Raw genomic sequence first — 26,577 nt, 5'->3', positions numbered from 1 at the left:
TGAAAAACAAGCAAAAGAAGAAATGGTAAATTTTGTATTATTTTTAGTATATCGGGCTCTTAAGCTCACTTCTTTCAATTTTAGTGAATTTAAAAAGACAATGAAGAATATTAGAAACGTAAAAAGTATGCCAGGTAGTATCTACAAAATGTTTTACATGAACTAATAATTATTTTCAAGAGCTTTCCTATAGAGTAGAAATGTGGCTGGCTAACAACTATGACGTCAGAAACAACTCATTCAAATTTCTGGTCCGTAAGAAAAGGTTTCCAAACGGTTATAGTTTATACCTATTTCATTAAAAAATCAACTTTCTTCTTTTCCATTAAAAGTGCCTTAGTGTACTAGCTAGAGGTCAAACCCATCTGTCAGTGACACTTGACAGCAGTAGTGTTGCCAGCGTGGTTTATATTATTGTAAAAACAAGGATTTGTGAATAGCTCAATAATACACGTGTGCAATGTTTGTAAGGCTTCATCAACGTACTTTTTCTGTCAAATTCAATATATGGTAATCCAGATTGTTTGGTAGTATTGAGAAATGTTGAAAAATTTTGCGAGTATGGCTCCTGTGATTCAGCATAATTGGTTTGCAATTTTTTTTCCGACTCTGGCAACATTTTTAATGTTTATTATTAAATCATGCATGGGTTTAAATTTTCTCAATATTTCTGTTTCTAAGAGCGTTCCTTCTCATTTTTTTTTTTTTTTTTTTTAGTTATACGGTCTTAAACATCGGGTTCGGTGACTTTTGGGACACCCTGTATCTGGCTAACTTTCTATATTCGTATTAATGTTCCTCATTTGTCTTTTCAGTTATTCACTAAAATAATAAACAAGCAAACAAATAAATAAATAAAAAGTTGGGATAGCCTTAGAGAGGAGCTTTAAGTTCCAGTAGTAACATTAAAACTGTTCAAACAGACTGCAGAAGTAAATTTGGTTGTTTGTTTGGATTGGAGTTTAATTTCCTTTGCAGCACCAAGGCTATATGAGACGTAGACCTACAAGTTTAAGATGGAATCCGAACCATCATGATGTAATATATTCAAATTTCGAAGCTCTCCCACCGGTAATCGAACCTGGGTCCCCCGTACACCAAAAGCATGCGCGCTAGCTACTTGACCAGAGGGGAGGCAAGTTTTACTAAAGAAGTAAGTTTTATTCAGTGATTATGTGTATGGAATTCTGTCTGCGTTCCTACTGTAAGAAGGAAGTATCAGTATCAAGAATTCAATGTAGGAATTATGCACACGGAAGAGTTTTCTTTCTTTCTTTCTTTCTTTCTTTCTAATTGTAAAACAGACTGTAAATATTCAAACTTGGTTGCATAAACGTGCCGGTGTACTTTCTCAGATCACGAATTCACTTCAAAGAAAGCGCGAAATTCCCTCTCACTTTGAAATAAAGACAGGGTGCTGGGAATCAAATCTACGGTCCATTGCTTATGAGAAATTATGCATTCTAGAGCAGCCAAACTCATGTGATAAGATCACGTGATTTCTATAAGAAAATATTGTTATAGTAAATATATAGAACACAAATAATTTTTCCAAAATTTCAAGGTCAAAGCCATCATTTTCCCTTGATACATAAAGTGCATGATTAACATTTTTTTTTTTTTAATTTCATTGCATTTACAGTTCACATTCACATTGTGTCCGTCCCTCACGTCTTCCGTGACACAATTTTTTTTGGAGTGCCCACCACTAACCGGTACTGTAAGACCTGACCAACACAATCATTGGATGACGTAAATGCTCACCTAAACACCACCTCCTCCTTTAGCTTTGTGTTGAAGAGTTCAAGTTCCGTTAGAAATCCTTTTGGGTTTAAATTTCAATGCCAACGAAAAAGATGAGCCAGTGTCTGTATGTAAAATGCTGCTTCTAACATTGCTACTAGCTGCGTTAAGAGGTAAGTGACCGCCTCACTGGAATTTTTACCTTCTTTCAATGCAAGCTTCGTGTTGATTAGGGCAATTGCCTGTTTAGATTACGCAACTTTTCTCTGGTTCAAGGTGAAGGAAGAATATATTGATGCTTCTATACGTGCTTCCATTTTTTTTCTTGTCGAAGATTCTAATTAAGTAATAATATTGTAATAAAATGGGAAAAAATGTCACGAAGTTGCCAAGCTTTTTATAAGAGCTATGTCAGATATTTCACGCAAATCTGGTTTAGCCAAAACGAAAATCAGTGCAACTGGAAAAATATGTCAGTATTGTCCCGTTGAGATCAACATTTCGTTGTTTATATCCTGTAGGCTAATAGAAACGAATAAACACAATTAAATGATTTTGAAAAGAATTTGTGGGAAACTGAGAGAAATGAAAATATTTCTGGGACGCAGAGAAAGCTCACTGAGGTGATATTGTCCACCTTAAATTTGTGTTCTCAATGGTAGAGCGTTCATCTCTGGTGCAGGGGGTCCTTGGTTCGACTCCAGTCCGCGCCAAGTGAGCTTTTGTGGTGGGCAAACACCATGTGTGGGAGTTTATCGGGGTTCTCCCACTTCCTTCATTCCATCATTTCGTTCATTTCTCATCATCACTGTCTCCTTTAGCCTAGCCGGCATAACCGTGGGAAGTAACACTTAAAGATTTCATTTCATTTAATTTGAAATCGAACTGAAATACAATAGGACTTTTTTTTGTTTTTTATGTCCTTTATGCAACACCAAGCTTATAAAAGATTGTACCTATCATTAGGTGCTACGAACTATAGGAGCCTTGAATCCGATACAATTGACGGATACACAGAGACCGTCATGCAGGATCAACTCACACAAATGAAATGAAATGAAATCTTTAAGTTTTACGTCCTACGGATATGCCGGTTAGGCTAAAGGAGACGGTGAAGATGAGAAATGAATGAAATGATGGAACGAAATAAGTGGGAGGAAACGGGAAAATCCCGAGTAAACCCACGAGCACGATTTTTGTCCACCACAAAGTCCACACGGTGCGAGCTGAGATCGAACGAGGGACCCCAAGCACCGGAGTTGAACGCTCTACCACTGAGCCATCGCGCCCCCCTCAACTCACACAGTATAGGTCGTTCCCCTCTATATTATCTCTCCTCCATGTATTGGCGGATCTGGGCCGGGGCTAGGGAGGGCATAGGCCAGTTTTTTGAGTGACAAAAATAATTGAATTTATTATTTATATACTTTTGAAAGTTTATAGTAAACTCATGATATACTTATCAAAGTCTGGGTTCTGGCTGGCCCCTCGGTTTTACCTTCTAGATCCACCACTGCCTCCATACAAGCTGGATTACGGGACCACACCACTAACCCCCCAACCAAATACAATAGTGAAGCCTACAATAAGTACACAGCGGGTCAGAGATCTAGAAGGTAAAAACTGGGACCTACAGATCTTGCATTCATTTAAATGTGTACTGCAAATTAGTATATTTAGCGAATTCTGGTCAATTCAGTAAAAATATCATTTTTCTCATCATTTGTGGAATACAATGATGCAACAAACAAATCTAAAATATTAAGTAATGTAATAATCTGCAACATTCACTAACAATTTTACATACTCGAATACTGCAATAAGTTGTTGCAATAAAATCTCTACATAAAACAAGAAGTCTGACTAACTGATCAACGCCCAGGTCAGATAGAAATTTGAACTTTGATCAGTCCATAGGATTTGTTCATAAGTTACCCCTTAGAGATGATTTTTTTTTTTAATTCGACGCGACAGGGAATGACGTGTCCAAATTTCTGAATCCATTAAGGTTAGAGACATGAAATTTTATATTTGGATTTTTCACTTAAAATAATTAAATACATGTCACAGCATTTACAAAAAATTGACGTAGAGTGGAAGAAAAAAGGTGGGAGTTTCAGTTGATGTCTAGATCTTGGAATTTCTTAATTTAGAGACACAATTTTGAATTTCAGCTTTTCATTTAAAATTAGACACTTGTTTCAGCGTTTATAAATATTTTACCTTTATAAGATTTCCAAACTTTGCTGTGCATAAGTGTCGAAAGAATTATACAGGGTGTTTCAAAACAACACCAACAACGTTTGGGAGGTGATTCCTAACACCAAGATAAGATAAAAACTATAGATCAACCTGGATGCACAAATGCTTCCTTTCGGAGTTATACGCTGCCGAAAATATGAACATGTCTCCAAAACTATGGGACCTACCATAGTCGAGTCAAGACTTTATTTAGGAACTAGTATGTGCCCTAACCAAATATCCATATTTCAGAATCCTGTGGTATTTCAGCAACAATTTATAGAGGTAGTTGGTGAGTACTCCGGATTATATGCCCGTTGCCAAACTCCCTCTATAAAAATTGTTATGGAAGTACCGCAGGATTCTGAAACATGCATTTTTGGATACCGCAAATATTAGCTCCTAAGTAAAGTCTTGACCAGACCTACGGTAGGTCCCATAGTTTTGGAGCTATGGACCTTTGAAGTTCATTTTTCATGTTTTAGACAGTCTATAACTCCAAAAGGAAGCATTTGTACACCCAGGTTGGTCTATACTTTTTGTCTTATCTTGGTGTTAGGAATCCCCTCCCAAACGTTGTCGGTGTTGTTTTCAAACACCCTATATAAATAGAATGGGCTTGTCTATACGTTCGTTTGTCTTTCAACAGATACTAGAGCAAAATCGGCAAAATACATCGAGAAGAGTTCTTTTGTGATTTATTCAATGTCCCAAGGACAGGTTCCATCTCCTTCGTTAACCAGCTATTCAAACTGAAAGTGGTAGAAATCAATCGATTCTTGTTACGATTTTAATAGCCATAGAATAAAAAACTATATATAAAAAAGGATAGAGACAAGCGTTTTTTTTTTAACCAATTCAACATCTTAAGAAAGATTACCATTTCCACCGCTATTACTTTACTAAAGCCAGAAGTGGTCAAATTTACTAGTACTTCCACTTTCAACGTTAATCGCCACACAAAAACGGTAATTGATAGCGACTAGATGTTTCATGAAATCAATTGAGTGTCTCAAGCAAACATATCGGAATAGAATAGTAAAGGTAAAACGGAAACAAAAAAGATCGTGTTTATCATTGAAACGAAGCCATGAAATCAAGGTTCCTAACAAGACACTTACTCGAGATGAGACTGAAATCGATTCGAAACGAGACCAATCAGTCTTGAAAATTTTGATCTGATGATATCGAATGATGACAAAAAAAAAAAAAAAAATACTAAAAAAGAAAAAAAACTTTACTCAAATCCTTGCGATGTTAAGTTCTACGTAAAATAGTGGAACGATTGCTCTTGGATGGTCGCATTCATGGGGGGGGGGGGGAGATCAAATGCCAGCTCTGATTACTTGTTATATCGAAAGTGATCCGATTGAAAGAGAAACAACACACAATTTTCGATTTAGATTCAAAATGTTTTATCCTCTTAAGCCTACTAATAATTTCAGTTACTCAAAGAGCATGCTATTCAACCTGTTCCGAAACTTAATTTTGTTAAAGCAAACACGTAAGCTTACTATTATTTTCACACAATTCAAGAATTCTACAGAAATAGATTTTCTTGTTCGTATAAAGCGATTCTACCGACTTTCCTTTGAAATTGAGGTGAAATTTTCAGATTGGAAAAGAGTATGAATAGAATAGAGAAGATCATGGACATGTGAAGAAACACCAAATTAAACTAGAAAATTATATAGAAGTGCCAAGATGCCAAAATTTTAAGAATAAAAACGGGTTTATAAAATGCATATTAATATTTCTAATAAACATTCTTACTATCAAATAAAAGTGCTTTTAAAATTCTCTCTGTGTTTCTCTCTACACGGACTGCAATTTGAGATATAATCTAAAGATTTGTAGTAAAATTAGGACTACTGTGTTAGAATCCTCGAACTCTTTTACTACACAGTATGGTAATTTTCATCAAGTATGACTCTGGTTGCCCCACTCAGAGACGACAGCTGTAGCCTTCTAACATATTTCTTTGTTTAAAATTTATTTATTTACCTAAATGTTTAAGATAAAATGCCTGTATGCTAATAAAATGGGGCACTCTGATTCGTAACATTTTCAAGGTGGATGCCAAAATTTCCCTACAATTATAAATTTATTTTCATAATTGTAGAATTTAAAAGGTGAATTTAATTTTTCCAAAATTAACTGTGTAAAAAAAATTAAATTATTACTTAATTATAGTGTTGCCCACGATGAAATGAAATCTTTAACGTCCCACGGTAATGCCGGTTAGGCTAAAGGAGACGGTGATAATGAGAAATGAGTGAAATGAAGAAAGTGGGAGGAAACGGGAGAACCCCGAGAAAACCGACGAGCACGGTGTTTGTCCATCACAAAGTCCACACGGCGCAGGCTGGGATCGAACCAGGGACCCTAAGCACCGGAGGTGAACGCTCTACCACTGAGCAACCGCGCCCCCGGTGTTGCCCACGATGTGAGACGAGACGAGAACTAATATTTTCAAGTATCATCTCGTAACTTTTGTAAAAGTCTCGTTTCATCTCGACTCTCTGGGAAAAACTTTTCTCATTTCGTCTTGAAAATGTCATGTTTTGTAAATTTATATGTACACGCATGTCCAAAATTATTGTCGTATATCTATAACTGTCTTCTTGTACGAATATAATTTGATAATGATTTTGCAGGGTACTTTTAATACTGATACTATGTGTATAATCGGAAAATATATAATTGTGGTAAATTTCATAGGAAAAGAATTATAAATGCGAAAAATTGAATGAGTAAAACAAAATGTTGCTAAATAGACAAAAAAAAGTTTTATTTTCGTTTTATTGTTCTTATTTACTGCTCTTTTGACTTGAAATTTGCCAGATACATGCCTTTGCCGATTATACACATACTAACATTATAAGAAATACCGGGCAAATTCGTTATCAAATTATAGAACAATATATTTATAGACATGCGACAATAATTTTGGACATGAGTGTATAGTACAAAATGTATTACCTTATTTTTCTTAATTTGATGTATACAAGTTATTCTTCCGCGTTACGAGGGGTCTGTAAAGGGTGTGATTAACAAATCTAAATTAATTCACTTCATCAATTTATAGTTTTGAACTCCCTCATAGCTAAGCGGTTAGCGTATGCGCCTTCCGAGTCTGAGACCTGGGTTCGATTCTCAGCGGAAATTCTAGAATCCCACATTAAGCTGTAGGCTCACGCTTCTCATAGTTTCGCTGCTGAAAGGGATATAGTTTTTATACTATGAGTCATGTCATACTAAAACAATGTCTGAGATCTAAGACTTGGGTGAACTATCGGACTGTACCGAACGTACCAATCTCGGGACTCAAACCACGGTTCACGCGCACTGGAGGTGAGCCTCATAGCCGCCTTTCACGCAAGGAAGGAGCATATCGTGCATATGTAAGTAAATTGTTTGTGTGTTGTAGAACTCCACTACCATATCAAACCCACTTTATATCAAAAATTAAACATGTTCAGACATACGAGTGTACTATGTCTGTTTGTTATTCATTCTTTCAGTCAACATTCACATTAAGTAACGTTTGCGCAGCGAAGAAAGAAAGCCGAAATCGGAAATCGGTTTTGAAAACTGAAAACCGAAAATCAATTTTGAAAACTGGAAACCGAAAATCGATTTTGAAAACAGGTTATGAAAAGTGATTCTGCGTTATCTAGTATTTGATATTCAATAACACTAATTCAATTAAACTTAAAGTTTTTTTTTCTTATCTGATTTCGTTTTAGTGTAGCGTTTCTTTCAGCAGCGCGGCTATATGAGATCCGGACCTATAGCTTAATGTGGGATCCAAACCACATGAGCTTTCATCGGGTCTCCTACACCAAAAGCGCATGCGCTCACCTGTTAGCCACGAGGGACCCCTAAACTTGAAGTTAATTCATTAGAAATTAATGTTCCTTTTCAGCACCGAGACTAATGTTCCTTTTCAGAACTGAAGGGATACACGTCCTACATCTGTTGACGGCGACAAAACCGAGATGGAAACAAGTATTCTCTACCAGAGATCAAGATAATTATTTTCTACTAGAGACGAGATAAGAAACATCGTAGTCTAGTGGCTAGAACATTGCATTCATGTCCGCGTGGTTCTGGGTTCTGTTCCCGGCCGATACTTCCCGGGGAATTTTCGACGAACATCCAGAGTCGTGGAGTCACATTAATAAAAGATGTGACAGTCACTAGGGTTAGAAAGCGAACGATATGCTGGTTAGAGAAATAGGGTGACACGGTGCGCTGAGCACGCGTTCGTCGCTAGGCTGGACGTAATGAAACCAATTGCTGTTAAGTCCTAGGCTAGTCGAGAAAGTGTTACCCCCTGTAGCGAACGCGGCCAAAGTGGCTATTCAGTAATTTTACTTTCACCGGATGTGTAAATCATACTGTGAGCCAGTCAGGGTTTCCAGGTCTTTTTGCCAGGTCCAGGTGTGTAATAGCAGAGTTCCAATACTCTACACAAACCATCTTCCAAGTCTTTCCTTTTTTTCCCCCTTCCTTTTGAAATCTTTTAAACAGCAGCCGGTCTATTGTTCCGACCCGCACCAAATACGCTCGAGCTGACGTTTTCTCAGCGATTTTATTACTTTCGCGTTTATGATTAGCTATCTACACTTAAATACATGGTCAGCGTATTCCAAGAGTACGCGTGAGCAATAAATACGCTTTGCGATCGCCTCAAATAGCCGGGTACTAACAGATGACATGGAGTGGCTCAGGCCCACAAATCGGGCCGTTAAGCCAAGTGGTTTGGTTTGGTTTGGTTTACTAGAGACGAGATGCAAGACTCAAACTGCTATTTGTCTGGTGAGACAAAAACCGAGACAGTATAAAATCTCATCTCGATTTCGTTCTTTAGTTCCTAAGGCGGAAAAATGAACAAATAAATAATAAATATCCATTTTTGCAGTGGCATCGAAACTGATTTTTGCCGCCTCCCACAAAACAAAAAAAAGCCGAAATTCGTAACTTGATGGATCCCTAAAGTTTAGGACCCCACCGGCACTGGATATTATCGTCCGCACTGCACTTTTGGTTAAACACTCACATACAATATTACTTGAATGTTAAAGTTATTATTTTACACCATTACTACTTTCACTTACGGTTAAATATACAGGACTTTTTAAGGAGAATGGATGAACAGAATATTTTGAACAGGATTAACATCATTAATATATCAGAAATATCAAACTTTCGATTTTGTTTCACTTCACAATTTTTCAGTTTAGCTTTAAAATAATCCTCTTTATTTCCTTTTTAAATTTTTCGTATTTACTTAATGAATAACAAGAAGTTGATTTTACTCATCCTTAAATTATTTACAACAATGGCAATTGTAACTTTCTCCTTTTACATATTTGTCATTTCAACCGTCCATTATAAGGGTTTGCATTAACAGGTTTCCATTAACAGGTGATCCACGTCACCGGGAAGTTTGATAACCATTACTCCATATAATGTAGTTTACGCATTCATATCTATAAACATAGTCCATAGCATGAGTGTGCAAACACTATGTTATTTATGACAGAGTTTTTTCTTCTTTATTTCTCTTTTATGTTGCTGATAACAGGAAATTTTGCTATCTCATTCACAGAGTTAATTTGTTAAACGAAGTTGGTCAAGGACATGCAAGAATTGATGTATCATGCATGAAAGCAGCAATATAGTCATTGAAAAGTAAATAAAATATAAACTAGTTTTCTGTGAAGTTGTTTTTGTATCGCGCAACTTGAAATCATGATTAGCTTGTAGGTTATCCGAATTTTGCTGGATTTTTTGATATAAGCAGTGACGACGCTAGAGGAAGGGAAAGGGGGCGAGCAATCCTCTGGTGATATCGCCTGTCCCCACAGACATGTTATAAAATAGATCAAGTTATATAGGACTATTATTTTCGGTATACAAAAAATACCTACTCCCCCAACAAATGAAAGCTGGGGTCTCACTGACAGTGAGAACAAGGAAGTCAAAATTAAAAGTCGAAGTCTAGTTCCCTGAGTCAACTTAGTGATACTCATGAAAAAACAATTCAGATGGAGGAAAAGTTTATATATTCTATTAGAGTAATCCAAAGAAGGAGTCATGACGAACAGCGCGTCACTGAAATTTTAAGTTGTAAAAAATTAGTAGAATAATTAAAAAAAATAATTAATTAATAAGGTTAACAAGAATTTTAGGAATGATCCACGAAAATACATCAAGAGATTGCAATCTTGGCCAATAATTAGTTTTGTAACAGAGGCCACAACATTTTTGAACGACCCTAAATCGAGATTTTTTTTTTTTTTTTGTTTGAAATAAGCATATCATACTGAGTTAAGTGGCAGATTGAGTTTGTCTACACTATATGCAGTTCTCCAGATATAAGGCGTACTACAAAATTTTAGATTGAAATATGAAATATGTCGAGAAGTTTTAGTTTAAAATTTTTGAACGGCTATTAAATCGATGCAGTTCTCCAGATATAAGGCGTACAACAAAACTTTGCCTGAAATATATTGGAGTTTCAGGGTAAGGGGCCACAAAATTTTTGAACAGACACACACACACACACACACACACACATATATATATATATATATATATATATATATATATATATATATATATATATATATATATATATATATATATATATATATATATATATATATATATATAAGTTTAAGGAATTTTGAAATATAGACATCGCATTAAACTTGGGTTTAAATATTATCGGGATTGTCGCCAACCACCTTAGCGACATCGAAAACTACAGTAAATTCAGTCATTTTGGATATTTTATTTTTCACCCCTTTCTTCTTATAGCGATAGGGGCTGAAATTGGACTTAAACGGCATCGGGTGTGTCACTATTCATCTCAGCGACCACGAAAACTATGGATTCGGCACTAATATCAGTCGTTTTCTATTATTTTAACATGTCACCGCTTTCCTACCACCTTAGGGTACGAAAAGTATCTTATTCACACAGTACTTTTTTTTCAGATTGTAAGTCATCAAGTTTAGTTGAAATTGCTCCAGGTATTCCAAAGTTATGCGCAACACCACTGGCGCAAATCCCGGGGGGGACGAGGGGGACATGTCCCCCAATGTTGGACCTGGGGGGGACAGTCCCCCCAATAATCTGACTTAAAAAGTGCTTTTTGGGATAGCTTGATGATTTGTGTCCGACTGCCACAAAGGAATGTAAGATGAAATTGATTTATCTTGGCTTTTCCATTTTTAAAAAAGAATCGTAATCTGTAGTATTTCAAACTGAACTTCGTGCTGTAGTGCGTTTAGTAGTCTCATCAATATGTATTAATTCCACTTCCACTCCTTGGGCACAAATTGCAATAAATGCCAGACACTAGCGTGCGCAGGACATTGGGAATGTGGGTGCCAGATCTAAAGTACCACCATATGGAATGTCGTCCTCTCCCCCTTTCCCCTAAGAAAAGATACCATCATTGCATCTGACGCTGCGTCGGCGACGCACGGCACACATGCAGTCGGGAAATAATTCACACGTAATCTTTTCTCAGTTTGTAATAATTCTACATAAAAAAAGTTTGTCTAATGGGGGTGCCAAGGCACGCATGGCACCCACGTTGCGCACGCCTGTGATGCCAGGGGAGGATATACCCCTCTCCTCAAGTTGTCTCAGCTGTAGGTACGGGCACAAATTGCAGGAAAATGGGGATACATGTCCCCCCCCCCCAACATTGGAATTGGAGGCTCTCCCAATAATCCGATTTGAAAAGTGCTTTTTGCAGAATGTGTCCGATTGCCACAAAGGAAAGTGAGATGAAATTTGTTTCTCTTGGCTTTTTCATTTTTAATAAAAATTAAGGCGTGCGACTGTGCGTGACGTAACCTGATATGAAATCTTCTCTCCTTTTCTCCCCTAGGCCCGAGCACACGAAGAATATATAGACTATCCACTGTCAGTAGAACCCATCTTTTCAGTAAGTGGGAATTTAACCTATTTGTAGTATCAGCCTAGGCATCTACTCATGCTTCGTAAGCTAACTAACTCTATAGCCTATGGAACCCGGAGGTTCAATGCCGCACACAAAAGGTCACAAAAGCTCTTCACTGACTTCTATCCTTAGCCAACTGGATCCAGTTTTTACTTTGTATTCCTATTTCCTATTTTTGCGAGATCATCTTAATATTGTCTTCCCATCTGCGCCTAGGTCTTCCTAATGGTCGTTTTGCGATTGGTCTTACCGCTAACACTTTGAAAGCGATCCTACTTTCTTCCATCCTGGCTACATGACCTGCCCACCTAAGCCTCCTAGACTTGATGACCCTAACAATGTTTGGTAAATCGTATAAATTATGTAGTTCCTCGTTATAAAGTTCCGCCATTCTCCATTCCCTTTCCTCTTGGGTCCGAATATTCGTTTCACGATCTTGTTCTCAAATACTTTCAGTCTATGTTCTTCCTTTAGAGTAAGCGACCATGTTTCGCAACCATACAGAACAACAGGTATGATTATAGTTTTATATATTTTAGGCTTCAAATTCCTCGACAGAATTTGCGACGACATGCGATTTGAACCGAATAGTAACACGAATTCCCTGCTTTTAGTCGACATTTAATTTCTTCGTGAATATGATTTTCGTCTGTTAACATTGATCCTAGATATTTGAAAGTATCCACTTTATCAAAATAATTATTTAATATTTTAACGCATCCATAATTTATCGTATTACGGTCCCGACGCACTTCCATGTATTTAGTTTTATCTGCATTCTAAACCCATGTCCCTGCAAGCGTTTAATAAGATCTCTGCATTTCTTTCTATTATTCTCCTGTGATCCCCTATTAAATTTACATCAGCATATGCCATAACCTGGTGAATACCGTTCAATTCTAGGCCCTGGTTGCTATCTTTGATTTTCCTTATAGCGTATTCCAGCACAAAATTAAATAATAATGGAGACAACGCATCTCCTTGTTTCAGGCCATTCTCGACGGGAAAGCTCGTGGCCAAAAATTTTCCTACCCGGACTTTACTTTGGGATTCATTTAAACATGCCTTAATAGATCTAATTAGCTTTTTCGGTATTCCAAATTCTGTAAGAACGTTGTACAATGTTTCTCTCCTAACCGAGTCGTAAGCCTTTCTAAAATCAATAAATAGTTGATGTACCGGGGTATTGTATTCCCACTTCTTTTCGAGTATTTGGCGAATGGTAAATATTTGATCGATAGTTGATCGATTTCGTCTAAATCCACACTGATAATCTCCAATCATTTCATCTGCGTATGGGGTCAATCTTGCTAATAGAATGTTTGAAAGGATTTTATAGGATGTTGACAGAAGAGAGATGTCTCGATAAGTCAGTTTTGTCGCCTTTCTTGTGGATTGGAACAATGATTGATTCTTTCCACTCTTGTGGCAATTCTTCCTTGTTGTAGATAAGGAGAATGAGTTTGTGTATCTTGTTCCAGAATTTTTCGCCTCCAGCTAAAATTAACTCAGCCGGAATTTCGTTTACACCCGAATATTTGTGTTTCTTTCATTTCTTTATAGCGATTTCTACTTCTATTCGGTTGGGTTCTGGAATATACGTTTCTGTGGTGTGTATCTCCCTTTCTCCACGCACATTAGTTTTTGCTGCGTGTTAAGCAAATCGTTAAAGAAATCTTTCCATCTTTTTACAACACTATCTGTATCAGTGAGAACTGTTCCATCAGCTTTCTTTAATATAAGCACGAGGTTGATAGCCTTTCTTAAATTCGTTGATCCCTTTATACATGTCCAGAATGTTTTTATTTTTACTATTATCTTCAAGTTCCTAAATTTTAGCTTTCAAAAAATTGCGTTTCTTTGTTCTAAAAGTTTTGGAAGTTTCCCGCCTGATGTCTACGAAATTTTGTGTGGTTATTTCATTCGGATTTTGTAGCCAACGTAATTTTGCTTGCTTTCTCTTTTCTGCTCGTTCGAACCATGGTTTGTTGCTACGTATTTCCGCGTGTCCCAATTTTTCTTTTGAGAGAGGATGCTTCGTAAGCAAAGAAAAGAATTCAATTACTGGAATATTTTTCTCCAGAATCTTAAGGTTACATCTGTTAACTAAAGAGTATATGACATGCGTTAGATTTCTGAAACGATTTCTTTAATGTTATTGAGATCAAGGGGGCCGATCCTGGGAAGTCGGAGGCCCCCCCCCAAAGCTCACGTGGACCCTCTGTATTTTTATCAATATGTATTTTTATATGTATTTTCTCTTGTTATATGTATTGTTTCATGCATTTTTTTATGAATGCCCCCCCCCCAAAGTTACAGAGAAATCGGCGTCCTTGATGGAAATTATCATCACTTTGCTCAAAGAGTATTGTTGCGTCATACATAATTGATATTCTTTCTTCATAGTTTTGGTGAAGTCATTATTTATATTATTATAAAACAATTTTAACGTGGATCGTTGTGGATGCCTAATTAGAAACATGCAAATTATAAAGATGCATGTATTCAGATTTCAGGATGTGTTCACGGTAGTGATTTGTATTTTTTCTAATACTGATATGTACTACTACTTCATCTACATCGCCTAATATATAATATACTTTACAACAGTTGATCAGATTCATCTACCGTAATATGAGTTTCATCTCCCTTCTCTAGAATAAGCCTCAAATGTGCCCACCTCCCAATGTTGAAGACAGCCAATGGCGTATTTAGGATTTTGTTTCGAGGGGCTATGCCCAACACAAGGAAGGAAGTGGGCAATTGCCCACCTGAGTTTGAGAATTAAATATATTTTAATTTATGCATAAATTGAAGTTATAATGGCAAGAATTGCAGACCGATAAATCCTATGTGATATGATACAAAAATTTAGGAGTGAATCTAACCCTTTATTCTATTCATACAAGAAAAAGAAAGCATCCTCTTGGCCTTCCAAATTTCCCGGGTTAATTATTCCCCCGTTTTGATTTTTTTAAAATTCAAACATTTCCTTCTTTTAAAAATAACTAAACGATGTAATTTTTCCTTTGTTATAATAACTAAAGTCCTGTCATGTTGATATCCGCGCAAGTTGATGTGGAACACCAGTTTCGCTTATCAACTCCTCTTAGTTTTGGTGTTACTGATGACGCCCGACTTGAATCAGAACTGACAATGGTCGATAAAGTATGATAGACGAAATGAAAGAAAGTAACGTCAAGAAAAAGAAACAGAAAAGTAGAAAGGACGAAAGAAAGAACAAAAGGACGCAGTTCTTACATGGAATGAAATTTGGCAAATACAGTATTATTTCTGAACAAATAGCATAAGAAAATGGAAAGTCAATGACATTCTTAGAAATGGTTAGAAGAATTATTGTTGTACTTGGAATGCGAAAAACTAACAAATTTATTTCAGGGGGAGCTTGATCCCGATAGCCTCCTAAATACGCCATTGAAGACAATTCTGTCCCCTGATTCTTCACAGCATTGTTTTTCAACTTCATACATATTTTGAACATCGCTTACACACACATACACACACACACACACACACACACACACACACACATATATATATATATATATATATATATATATATATAGATAGATAGATAGATAGATAGATAGATAGATAGATAGATAGATAGATAGATATAGATATAGATATATATATATATATAGATATAGATATATATATGGGAGCGGTCTTACCCGTCCCTAGGGATGCATTCGAGTCGAGTCGAGTCGAGATTTAAGCCTGTCTCGACTCGTCTCGAGAAAATGTTGTCTCGACTCGAAAATATGTTTCTGTCTCGACTCGTGTCTCGACTCGACAGTCTCTGTCTCGACTCGACTCGAATTCGAGACGAGACGTCTCGAAATTCGAGTCGAGACAAAATGTATGAGTTAAAATATACGCACACATCAGCCAGACCATCATGACTACCTACCTAATTGTCAGTATGTCGACTTTTGGCATGGATAAAAACGGCGACACGTCTTGGCATACACGCAATGATCCTTGATAGCTCGCTGGAGAGAGCTGGCACCACATGTGCTCACTCAGGTCACCTAATTCCCGTAAATTCCGGGAAGGGGGGGCGATGTGTTCTGACGTCACGTTCAATCACATCCCACAAGGGACATCACTCAAATGTACGGCTCCAATTTCAATGAAACTTTTTTTTTTGCTGATAGAAGGCATGTATGCATCATTACTTGTGATGACAAATTTTTGCCATGGTGCATGTTTTCTATTTTTTTTTTAAAATAACTTTTAAGAGTTGTGATGTGGTTATTAGAGATTACTACAGAAGTCCCTTACTACCCTTTGTAAACGGAGCGTTAATGAAGAAAAGTGAAGAAAAACCATGTGGATACATATAAGTCCTGGGGGGGAAGTCGTATGGTAGATATGTCCTTGATGGCAGCCATCTTGAAATCCGCCATTTTGAATTAAGGTCAAGTTTTCAAAATGGGAATAGGGTAATATGATACATAATTTCGGGCTAGAATTTAATTAGAAAAATAATGGTGAGGTTAGTTTTAAGATACACCCATTTGGGGGAAAGTTACAGGCATACTGTGTGCGTAAGGCCCTTCTTACTTTCGTCTCAAGACCTGTAAATCGATCGCAACGGCAGAGCCCGGTTTCGCACTAGTGTTTAGAAATCTTTAAACTCACTTGAGGCAATATTTGTGGATTATTGTATTGTATTTTGCCTTTAATTAAATTTGAACCCACTTCATGATCTTGTGTAAAGTATCGTTAAAAGATAATTTCTATTTTTATGGAGAACGTAAGCATAGCAATTATAAAAGGTGAGTAAGGTGCGTATGTATTTATAAGAAAGTTTATTTTACGAGTCCTTTGTGGTTCCGCCAACCTATTCTTTAGTTTTTTTTTTTTTAAATACTCATATCTCATAAATAAAAGAGCTATTATAAAATCTCTTACCACTATTCTTTAATACTTATAAAATTTTATTTATTGTAAAAGCACTGGCGAAATATTTCTTATCGCCCACTAAAATTATGGTGGAGCTCCTTCGTGGCTAACGGTTAGTATACTTGCCTTTGGCGTGGGAAACCTGGGCTTGATTCCCGGTGGGAGTTCATGTGGTTCGGATTCCACGTTAATCAGTAGGTCCACGTCTCACATAGCCTCGCTGCTGAACGGGACGTTACATTGACTACATTATAAAATTGTAATTTGTGACGACTAAAATATCAGAAATTAAAGATTATTCTTTGGGTTTTGGAACATTTTGAAAAACGTGAAAAACTGGTACTGCACCAATACAACACACCTTTTGGATTTGTCATTGTGTAAAGTGATACAAACTAAAGAAGAATTACAACTTTATGAAATTGTATTAGGACTTATTTAGAAATAAACACCAAATAAGTGTAATAGTTCATATCCGTATCAAATACCAAGTTTATGATGAATCAACTACACAAAGTAGGATCCAAAAACGCTCATTGCAATTTGTTCCATCCTTCAGTCGAACCAGGAACTGAAACATAAAGAGTGACATTTTCTTTTTAAAGATACTTTGTCCAGCTAAGTATTGTGAAGGTTTATGTCAGTAGAAGGAATTGCATTCCATTATACAAGCGCAATTTCACAACTTTATGTACACATTACTAAATATCGAACACCCTTGTCCATATGACTAGCGTACGCGTCTTTGGTGCGGGAGACCTAGGTTCGATTTCCGATGGGAACTCCTATGGTTCTGAACCCACGTTAATTTGTAAGTTCACGTCTCATATAGCCTTGATGCTGAAAGGGACATTAAACTCTAATCTAATACTAAATACAAATATTTAAAGAAAAATGATGACGAACCAAGATGACGTGAATTTGGCTATCAAATCCATTTTATGTTTTCAGTTATTTTCTAGTAGTATTTTTTCTAGGCATCCTTTCAAAAGACAGTGATGCAAATTTCGTAACTGCGAATTCCTGTTAGAAGCCATGAAATTATCCGATTAGATGCAAAATTTCCCGTCCACTAAAATAGATACCGTAAATTTACAATATCTAACAATAAATAATTTTGAAAGATATCGCTTTCGAGGGAAAAAATGAAGTGAAATCTTTGAGTTTTACGTCCCACGGTTATGCCGGTTAGGCTAAAGGAGAGGGGTGATGATGAGAAATTAGTGAAATCGTGGAATGAAGAAAGTGGGAGGAACGGAAGAACCCCGAGGAAACCCACGCACACGGTGTTTGTCCACCACAAAGTTCACTTGGTGCGAGCTGGGATCGAACCAGGGTCCCCAAGCACCAGAGGTGAACGATCTACCACTGAGCCACCGCGGCCCCGCTTTAGAAGGGCCACGACGTATAGTTGAACTCATTCTCGTAGTATGAAAGGCATTATTTATAATTATGCATGATAGGATCACAAACAAAATTTAAAAATATTATGTGCACTTTCTTTTAACAAACATTATATTGTCTTTTATGGTGTGGAAGGGAATGTTATGTTCGAAAAAAAAGTCCTTAACACGATTCTTGTTGCTACACACTGCATGTTCCTAGCCACAGAAAAGATGCAGCGATAGGTAGGCTATTTTTCAATTGCTTTGCATTAGCTTGATGTTTCAAGTCTTTTGTGTGTTTCTGAAGTTCACTTTTACCACAAAATAGCTCAATATTGACATGTCTTACATAGCTTTGGTTCGATTCTCAACACGCACTGCAACTACCCGTTAAATTGTGCATCCGAAAGGCACTCTTTGTTAAACCTCGCTTATCACCGCTCATCTTAATAATATATATAACTTCACCGCGAAGCAAATGTTGCATTTCTCTCTTTCATCCTAACACAAAACAAAACTAACCACAGCTGTGACACGAAGGAGCTATTTCGAAAAGAAACAAGCTGTGCTTCATAGAGATGTGTACCAAATGATAGAAGTATAAAGTATTGTTTTCTTTCCTGTTTATTGATATTAGTTGGTGTTCTTAATGAGTTTACTCATTAGTTTAGAAATAGTATATATGGAATTTGGACATATGTTGTACGTATTTTCCTGAGAAATTGATGAGACCAGAAAAATTATAAGGACAGATGGAATAGGTTTAAGCGCATCTACGTGACTTTATCAAATATTTATTCTCCATAATGGTACCACGCGGAAAACTTGGTATACTATAATCTTTGCCTCCCTCTGTTAGCTGTTTCGTATCATATATATTGGATGGTTTTGATATTTCTTCTAATCATTAAAATATAGCAATGGTACCTGTGTGCGTGCAGAAATGCAAAAGCACAAGGTAACTTCCTATTTGTTTTGGAAACAACAACACCCATTTCACGTATGCGAGAGAAATTGAGCACAGCGAGATCGGGTGTTTATGTTTACTCACGGTCAGTTCGCAGCAGGAGTCCATGGTAAAAGATTTGGCTAACTATCTCTTCATATTGACGTGAAAACACTCGCAAAACCCTACAAATACAAAAGAATGCGCTTCAAAGAAAGTTTAGACACAGATGTTTCAATTTTCTCTTAGCATCTTTCTTCAGCAAAAGAGTCGGTTCATTGTATTCGAAAAAGGGAAGGGAGAAAGGGTAAATTTATATTTTATGGGGGGTAACATTGTAAGTAGTATAAACAATACATACCGCTTCCGACTCGACCCTCATCCTACCTCAAGTTGTAAAGTAGAAACTACTAGAAAGGGTCAGAAGTATTCAACATGACTGCGACTTGAGTTTCAGTTCACAATACTAAAACCAGTGAGCAAGTAAACAGTCTTTTGTAGGATCGTGTTTTACTTCTTGAATTTATTTTTGAACATTTCTGTGAATTCAACAACAGAACGCAGTAGAAATGCGGACTAGTTTTTACTCCAAGCATTACTTTCGCTCCAACCCAGGGATGCCACATTTATGATTTCGTATAATACTAGATTTAGTGATTTTACTATTGAACTAGTGATCTAGTACGTACTTTGGGTAAATAGGCACATTCTAGTGATTTTTTTTGCATTTTTTTCTGATGCAGACAAATGACAAGGAAATGGTTCTTAAAATAAAAGGAAGAAGTATATTGCAGTTCAAAACAAATGTAGAAACTTTAAATTATTTTTTTTCTCTCTGACTGAGTGAAACCCCTGCTGTGTAACGGCCTTAGGTAAACAACGGCTATCTTTGGTCCGCTACCTCCTTTTGTTAGCCGACATGAGATGGGTTACTTTTTTTTTTTTTTTTTTTGAAGAAAGTGAAGAAATAATTATCCAGTACATTTACGTTTTGTCAGGCACACAGGCGCAGTCTGTACTTGTTTCCTAACGAATTTTAGCAACATAAATGAAACATGTGTACCAGAAAATAGAGGCAGTACAAACGGACATTTTCATCTGTGACACATTTGATGAGAAATATAGTTAGATGTCACGTGCAAGCACTCTAAACATGTCCTATCCTTTAATTCTATTCGTATGTTTATGTAGGTGAGACTGAGAAATCAAGAAACAATAATAACTGGTTTTCTTCCAGGGCAAAAATCTAAATGTGAAGGGGTGTTACACTGGGACTTTAATTGCGTCCTTTGTACAAGATTGACAAGTAATCGCAATTTTACAAGATTAACAAGTAATCGCAATTTTTTAATTTATTAGTTCTTGGGGAGAGGAAGATGGAAGCGAACCCTCGTAAGGACCTCTGCAAGAAAACATGAATACTATCCGCCACTGTTTGTTACATTACACAAAATAGTTATATATATACAGGGGCGGATCCAGGATATGATCAAGGGAGGGGCTAGACCATATTTTTCCGTTTTATCCAGTGTAAAGCAGGATTGAAGTCCATTTTATTCTGTGTATACCCGAGCGTCAAGGGGGGGGCTATAGCCCCTATAGCCCCCCCTTAGATCCGCCACTGTATATATATATATATATATATATATATATATATATATATATATATATATATATATATATATATATATATAATATTGAGTTTTAGTCAGGGTTTTCATTCTGCAGGAGAGGGGAGGATAGTAATACCTGGCGAACATTTTCTATTCTCAGAGTGTTGCAAATGATAGCATTTCCTTCATTATAGCTTGGCCAAGTTAGTTGCATTATATATAAGGATTAAGTTAGCCTAAAAAGCTTAAATTTTTATGGCAGTTTTACTCTGTAGCCATGTTTCTCATTTTCGGTCTACGGGACTCTGTGTCCGGAAATTTTCGATGGCTTCCAAGTCGGAAAATAAGTGTATCAAAGACATATATATTATATATATGGTTATATGAGGCATGAATCTACAGTTTAAAGTGGGATACCGGTAACAACTTCATGAGCTTCCACCGTAAATCGAACCAGAGTCCCCCGCGATCAAGGTGTATGTGTTAACCATACAGCCACGAGGAAATTCACATAAGCACACACACATATATATTGTTGAGTTGATTTTGACTTTACCGTCTCTTTCAGCAGCGAGGATATATGAAGTGTAGACCTACTGATTAACGTGGAATCCGAACTACATGAGCTCGCGCCGGGAATTGAACCCGAGTCTTCCACGACAAAGACGCGTACACTAGCCACGGAGTTCACACACACACACACAGATAAAGAGTCCTCAAACACCAAGGGTGAAAGCTGTGCCACTGAGTCACAGCAGCCACGAGGCTAGGTCGAGTCCACTTTACGTTCATAGTTTCTTAGTACATAAATGTTACGATTATGAAATAGATTTTCCTTAATGAGCTGCATATAAACAAAAGCTTTCGAAATGTATTAAACAATTAGCTCGATTTGAGTGTGAACTTAAAATTATATCAGAGTGTAAATACGGATACGCACCAAAGCTCGAAAACTTAATACACTATTTCTCCTATATAGTCAGCATGTACCAAGCAATCATTCAGCATTCATTTGAGAGGATGGAAATCGAAGGCTCCTGAACAACTATGTTACTAATGTGCGGAATGTATTTATCTTACAGTGAACTGCTTCGATGCCAAGTGGCCTAACTCCAAAATTGAAATTTTCCAGGAGTGAAAGTTGAAGTTCAATATCTCATGAACAATTCATATTTCTTTTATGTTGGGAACCAAAACCATAACTACTGTATGTAGTTCATTGTTTTATAATTTAGTGTTTACAAAAATCCTTAAAAAAAATACCTATTCACAGAAGTGAAAGGTACTTATCTGTACTAGTTCTTGGCATCCAAGCAGTCCATTTATTGTAATACTAGCTTAATATACCCATTCTTCGCATGGGGGCTGTATTTGGAAGTCAACACCTGTGGAAGTATCACCATTCATTTCAGCGACCGCGAAAACTATGGATTTGACACTAGTATCAATCAATATGGGCTATTTATACATGTCTCGGTATTCCTCACCCTCTGACACCCGGCCCGCATACAGTGGTAGCTGAATTTGCAAGTCATCGCTGATGGAAGTGTCACCATTGATCTCAGCGACCGTGAAAACTATGGATTTGACACTAATGTCGATCAATTTGGATTACTTTTACTACATGTCTCGGTAAACGCCCCCCTGAGACCCCCCTGGTTACAATTTTGACAAAAACGCTTCGCCTTAGACTGGGACCTGGACCAAGGTATCCGTGACCAAAATTTGGTAACTCTCGGTCAACTTGTCTGGTCCCCAGGTCGGTCCCAGTAAACGTCCCCTCCGAGACCCCCCTGGTTCGAAATTTAAAAATAAACGCTTCGTCTTGATCTGGGACCTGGACCAAGGTACCCGTGACCAAATTTTGGGAACTCTCGGTCCACTCGTCTGGTCCCCAGGTCGCACACAAACAGACAGACAAACTCACAAACAAACTCTTTATTTTATTTATCTTATATATAAAAGAGAACGTACAAATCCTTTGTTCCCTCATCACGCTAATACGGCTGAACCAATTTCTTTCATTTTTGGGGGGTTATTAGGATTTGGACCCTAGATGGTTTTTATCATATCACTTTAATTTTCAATTACCAGTGTCTTGAGATAATTGACCATTCAAGTGTCCATAACGTACAAATCCTTTGTTAGTTCATCATAGGTAAAAATAAACGTATTTATATGCAACCCGCATGACCGTGTCACTCGGCGGGTTAACATAAATGACAGGCGATATAATGTTAACATTTACTGCAATTCATATCACTTGAAAGCGAAAAAGTAAAAATTATCTAAGTAACAAAGTTTATTGCGTTCCGGGGTGACCGCAGCGAAGCGGGGCGGGTTAACATAAATGACAGGCGATATAATGTTAACATTTACTGTAATCTTCTATGGTTTTTATCATATCACTTGAAAGCGAAAAAGTAAAAATTATCTAAGTAACAAAGTTTATTGCGTTCCGGGGTGACCGCAGCGAAGCGGGGTGAACGCTGCTAGTATTAGATAAGATATACTATGTGAAATAGTCTCGTATCACAATATGTGATGTACAACAAATGTTTCATTATATATTATCCGTAGTTCTTGATATGCTGCAACATATTAAAGCCTCAAAATAGTTGGGCAAGCGAATAATCCAGAAGTTACGTAACCCTATTGCGTTCATGGGAACAAAAACAATAATTATAACTATGCTAAATTACTATAGACTATCAACTGCTCATTCAGAGAATTTATGAAGTTCACTTTATCGCAATAGTTTTATACAAACTAGATTTAAACTACGGATAATAGTTTTATACAAACTAGATAATCAATTATTATTATTATCATTATATTTGCAGTACAACCAAATACAACAACATTAACTATTAGTTCTAATTAACTGAATTGAGCTGAAAATTAAATCTTGATCTTTAAAGATTAACTATTAATTTTATGCGTTCTGTACCTTTCTGAAGGAATAAAAGCTGGAATTAGTTTCAAGGCTGTTTCTGAGTGAATACTTTCTTCAAAATAATATTAAAAATTATAGAAAAATTTTCGAGACATTCGAGTCGAGTCGAGATTTTTAAGAGCCGTCTCGACTCGACTCGTGTCTCGACTCGAAAATTCGAGTCGAGAAATACGTTTGTCTCGACTCGTCTCGAATTTTACAAAGTGTGTCTCGACTCGAATCTCGACTCGAATTCGAGTCGAGTCGAGTCGAGATTCGAGACATGTCTCGACTCGAGCGCATCCCTACCCGTCCCCCCCAATGTTGAAGACAGATTTGCGCCGATGCGCAACACATAATACATAATGCATTTTTATTTGCAGTGATATAGATTATTAGCTTCTAGAGTTCACTTTAAACGCAGCCATTGTGTTACAAACTAACTATAAGTTTACTTGGTACATGATATTAACAATAATGAGCTAGACAATTTTGCTTAATTTCTGAAAGTAATGCAGAAAACATTATTATGGACAGGAATTATTTAGAATTTTATCATAAAGTTAATTAAAATGGCTTCGTAGAGTACGGTATTGCTAAATGTAATTCCATATTTTCAAGATGCTAATAAGAAAACAACTACTGTATAATACTAACAAAATAGTTCTTGGCTCAGTAACCTTTGGCTTTATTAAGATGTTCCCTAATAACATACCGATAAGAAATTGTGTTTTATGTATTGAAAACCTGTGTAGATAAATTCTTAACAATATTGCGGTGTTCACTTGACACATGGCAATCTCTTCGATAAATAATTATTGTGATATCTTGTATAACAGTAAGCTTTCCATCTACACAGTGCATCAGGAAAATATAGCAAGGCAGCTCTTGAATCTGCAATAAAAATGGGGTAACTGATTATCAGTGGCTTATTTATGAGGGCTTCCGGACTTAAGCCCCCAGAAATTTAATTTACTATTTTAAAGTAAATGAAATATCTTGCAGAATTTTCACATTTCCAGGAATAAAGTTGGCGAAGCCCCCCGAAATGAAATCGTAAATACACCACTGCTGATTAACTCCACATTAGTACAGCAGATGCTTGATAAAGCATGGGAAATATAATTATACATAATTTTCATTTATAGGCCTACATGAAAAAAAGCACGTTTATCAATTATTATAGAAGAAAGTGTTTCATTAACAAACCCAAGACTACGAATGCACCTAGCAATAAGTAATTCATTTTATGCAGAAAAGAGTCTAAATTTAACTTAATTTGGGACATAACATTGCAAGAATCTTCCTTTGTAGTTTAGTATTAATTATAAAATTCTCTACAACGTTCTGTTCTATTTAGCGTTCTGTTATGGAGGAAACGTTAATATAAGTCCCAATACCAATACGTAGTCTTTTTCTTTTCAATTTTTCTTTTTTGCAACATTTCATTGAAAAGTATAACATGTAAAGTATATGATTCATTCTTATTATCAATAAAACATATGATTCAGTACATGCCATCTGGTGATGTAATTTTGCAACTTGACTGTGTTAATTTTCTTTTCTTGTTCCATATTTCTTTGTGGAAAAAAATGAATTACTCCCAGAAGCGACAGTCCTATTAGCGACAGGAACTGTTATCTGTCCTATGAGCGACCGATTCATTTACATTGAGAAGGTGGAAGATGATATGGTTCCCTCTCGTAAAACATGTTTGCCTCTGGCGTTATTAGCGTCCGAACAACTTTGCTATGAAAAGTCTACGTGCCAGTGACACTGTTCGTCAGATATATTTTCCCTTTAGGCCCTACTGTGAGTTCAAATAAAACTTATGTTAATTTTGAATTAGATTTGACATAAAGTATATCAAATAACGAGGAGACAACAGGGATATTTCCATGAAAAGTATGTTCCTATGTAATTAATTATTGAAAATCCAATTGTAATATCCCCTTTCTTCAAAAGCTCCGCTTTCTGTATTTAATTTAATTCAAATCTAATTACTCACTAAGCAAAACAATATATTTTATTTTGGAAAGCTTAAACCTGTAACAGTTTCGCCAGTTATCTACTTTTTAGACTTCCTAAGACTCTACGAATAAAATGAGTAAAACATTTCAACAATAAAAGACAGCTTTTGAGATCAATTTTATCTGATTGGCTATTCCCAACCAAGCCCACCAATTACAATGCAGTTGACTCTAAACAATCCAAAAGGTAAACAAACTCTTTAAATTACCTTCCCTCCCTCTTGTAAGCTACCAAAACATAAACTAATTGCTTAATTTGCCTTCCTCCCTTGTTTTGACTTATACATAAAAGCTTGTCGTATAGCAATGTGATAGAATCCCTTATAGCTGGGTGAACTGTTGAGTCCTGCGACAGATTTGAACTTGTGTAATAATTTCTTCGAATAAAGTGTTTTTAGATTTCTTTGATATCTTCAAGTGGTGAGTACCCTGTTTTCGATTTCTTTCTTATGCCACAAATATATCCAAGCTAAACGTATGTTCCGTATCATTTTAACATGCAATTTTTAATTACATTAGAATCATAGACAGAGGTGGAGCTACCCTAATTATTTAGTTAGTTTTTCCCTTGATATAGTCAGTGTACTTATAGAAATGAATTAAAAAGTATAATATTAGGAAGAACGTATAGTGCATGGGGTCGCTGGTTCGATTCCAGCTCCCGGCGTGTGCACTTTGTGGTGAACAAACACCATGCTCGTGGGTTTTCTCGGGTTCAGAGGCGTCATTTCAGACTTCGCTTAGGGGGGACAAGAACACCAGCGA

The 26,577-nt window shown here is 36.5% G+C and overlaps 1 protein-coding gene across 1 annotated transcript in view; it reads left to right on the top strand.

Moving 5' to 3' along the window:
* Positions 1 to 1,777: 1,777 nt before the first annotated feature.
* LOC145684692 (pancreatic triacylglycerol lipase-like) overlaps positions 1,778 to 26,577 on the top strand; it is a 48,737-nt gene continuing 23,937 nt past the window's right edge. The window contains exon 1 of the mRNA XM_081757073.1: positions 1,778 to 1,916. Within this exon, the coding sequence (XP_081613199.1) occupies positions 1,880 to 1,916 (37 nt within the window). The 5' untranslated portion in view covers positions 1,778 to 1,879. The remainder of the gene's footprint in view (positions 1,917 to 26,577) is intronic.

This window comes from Thermobia domestica, chromosome 5 (genome assembly GCF_964235325.1).
Source record: "Thermobia domestica chromosome 5, izTheDome1.hap1.1, whole genome shotgun sequence".
Lineage (NCBI taxonomy): Eukaryota > Metazoa > Arthropoda > Insecta > Zygentoma > Lepismatidae > Thermobia > Thermobia domestica.
Note: the sequence above shows the minus strand (reverse complement) of the source record. Positions and strands in the feature narration are given on the sequence as shown.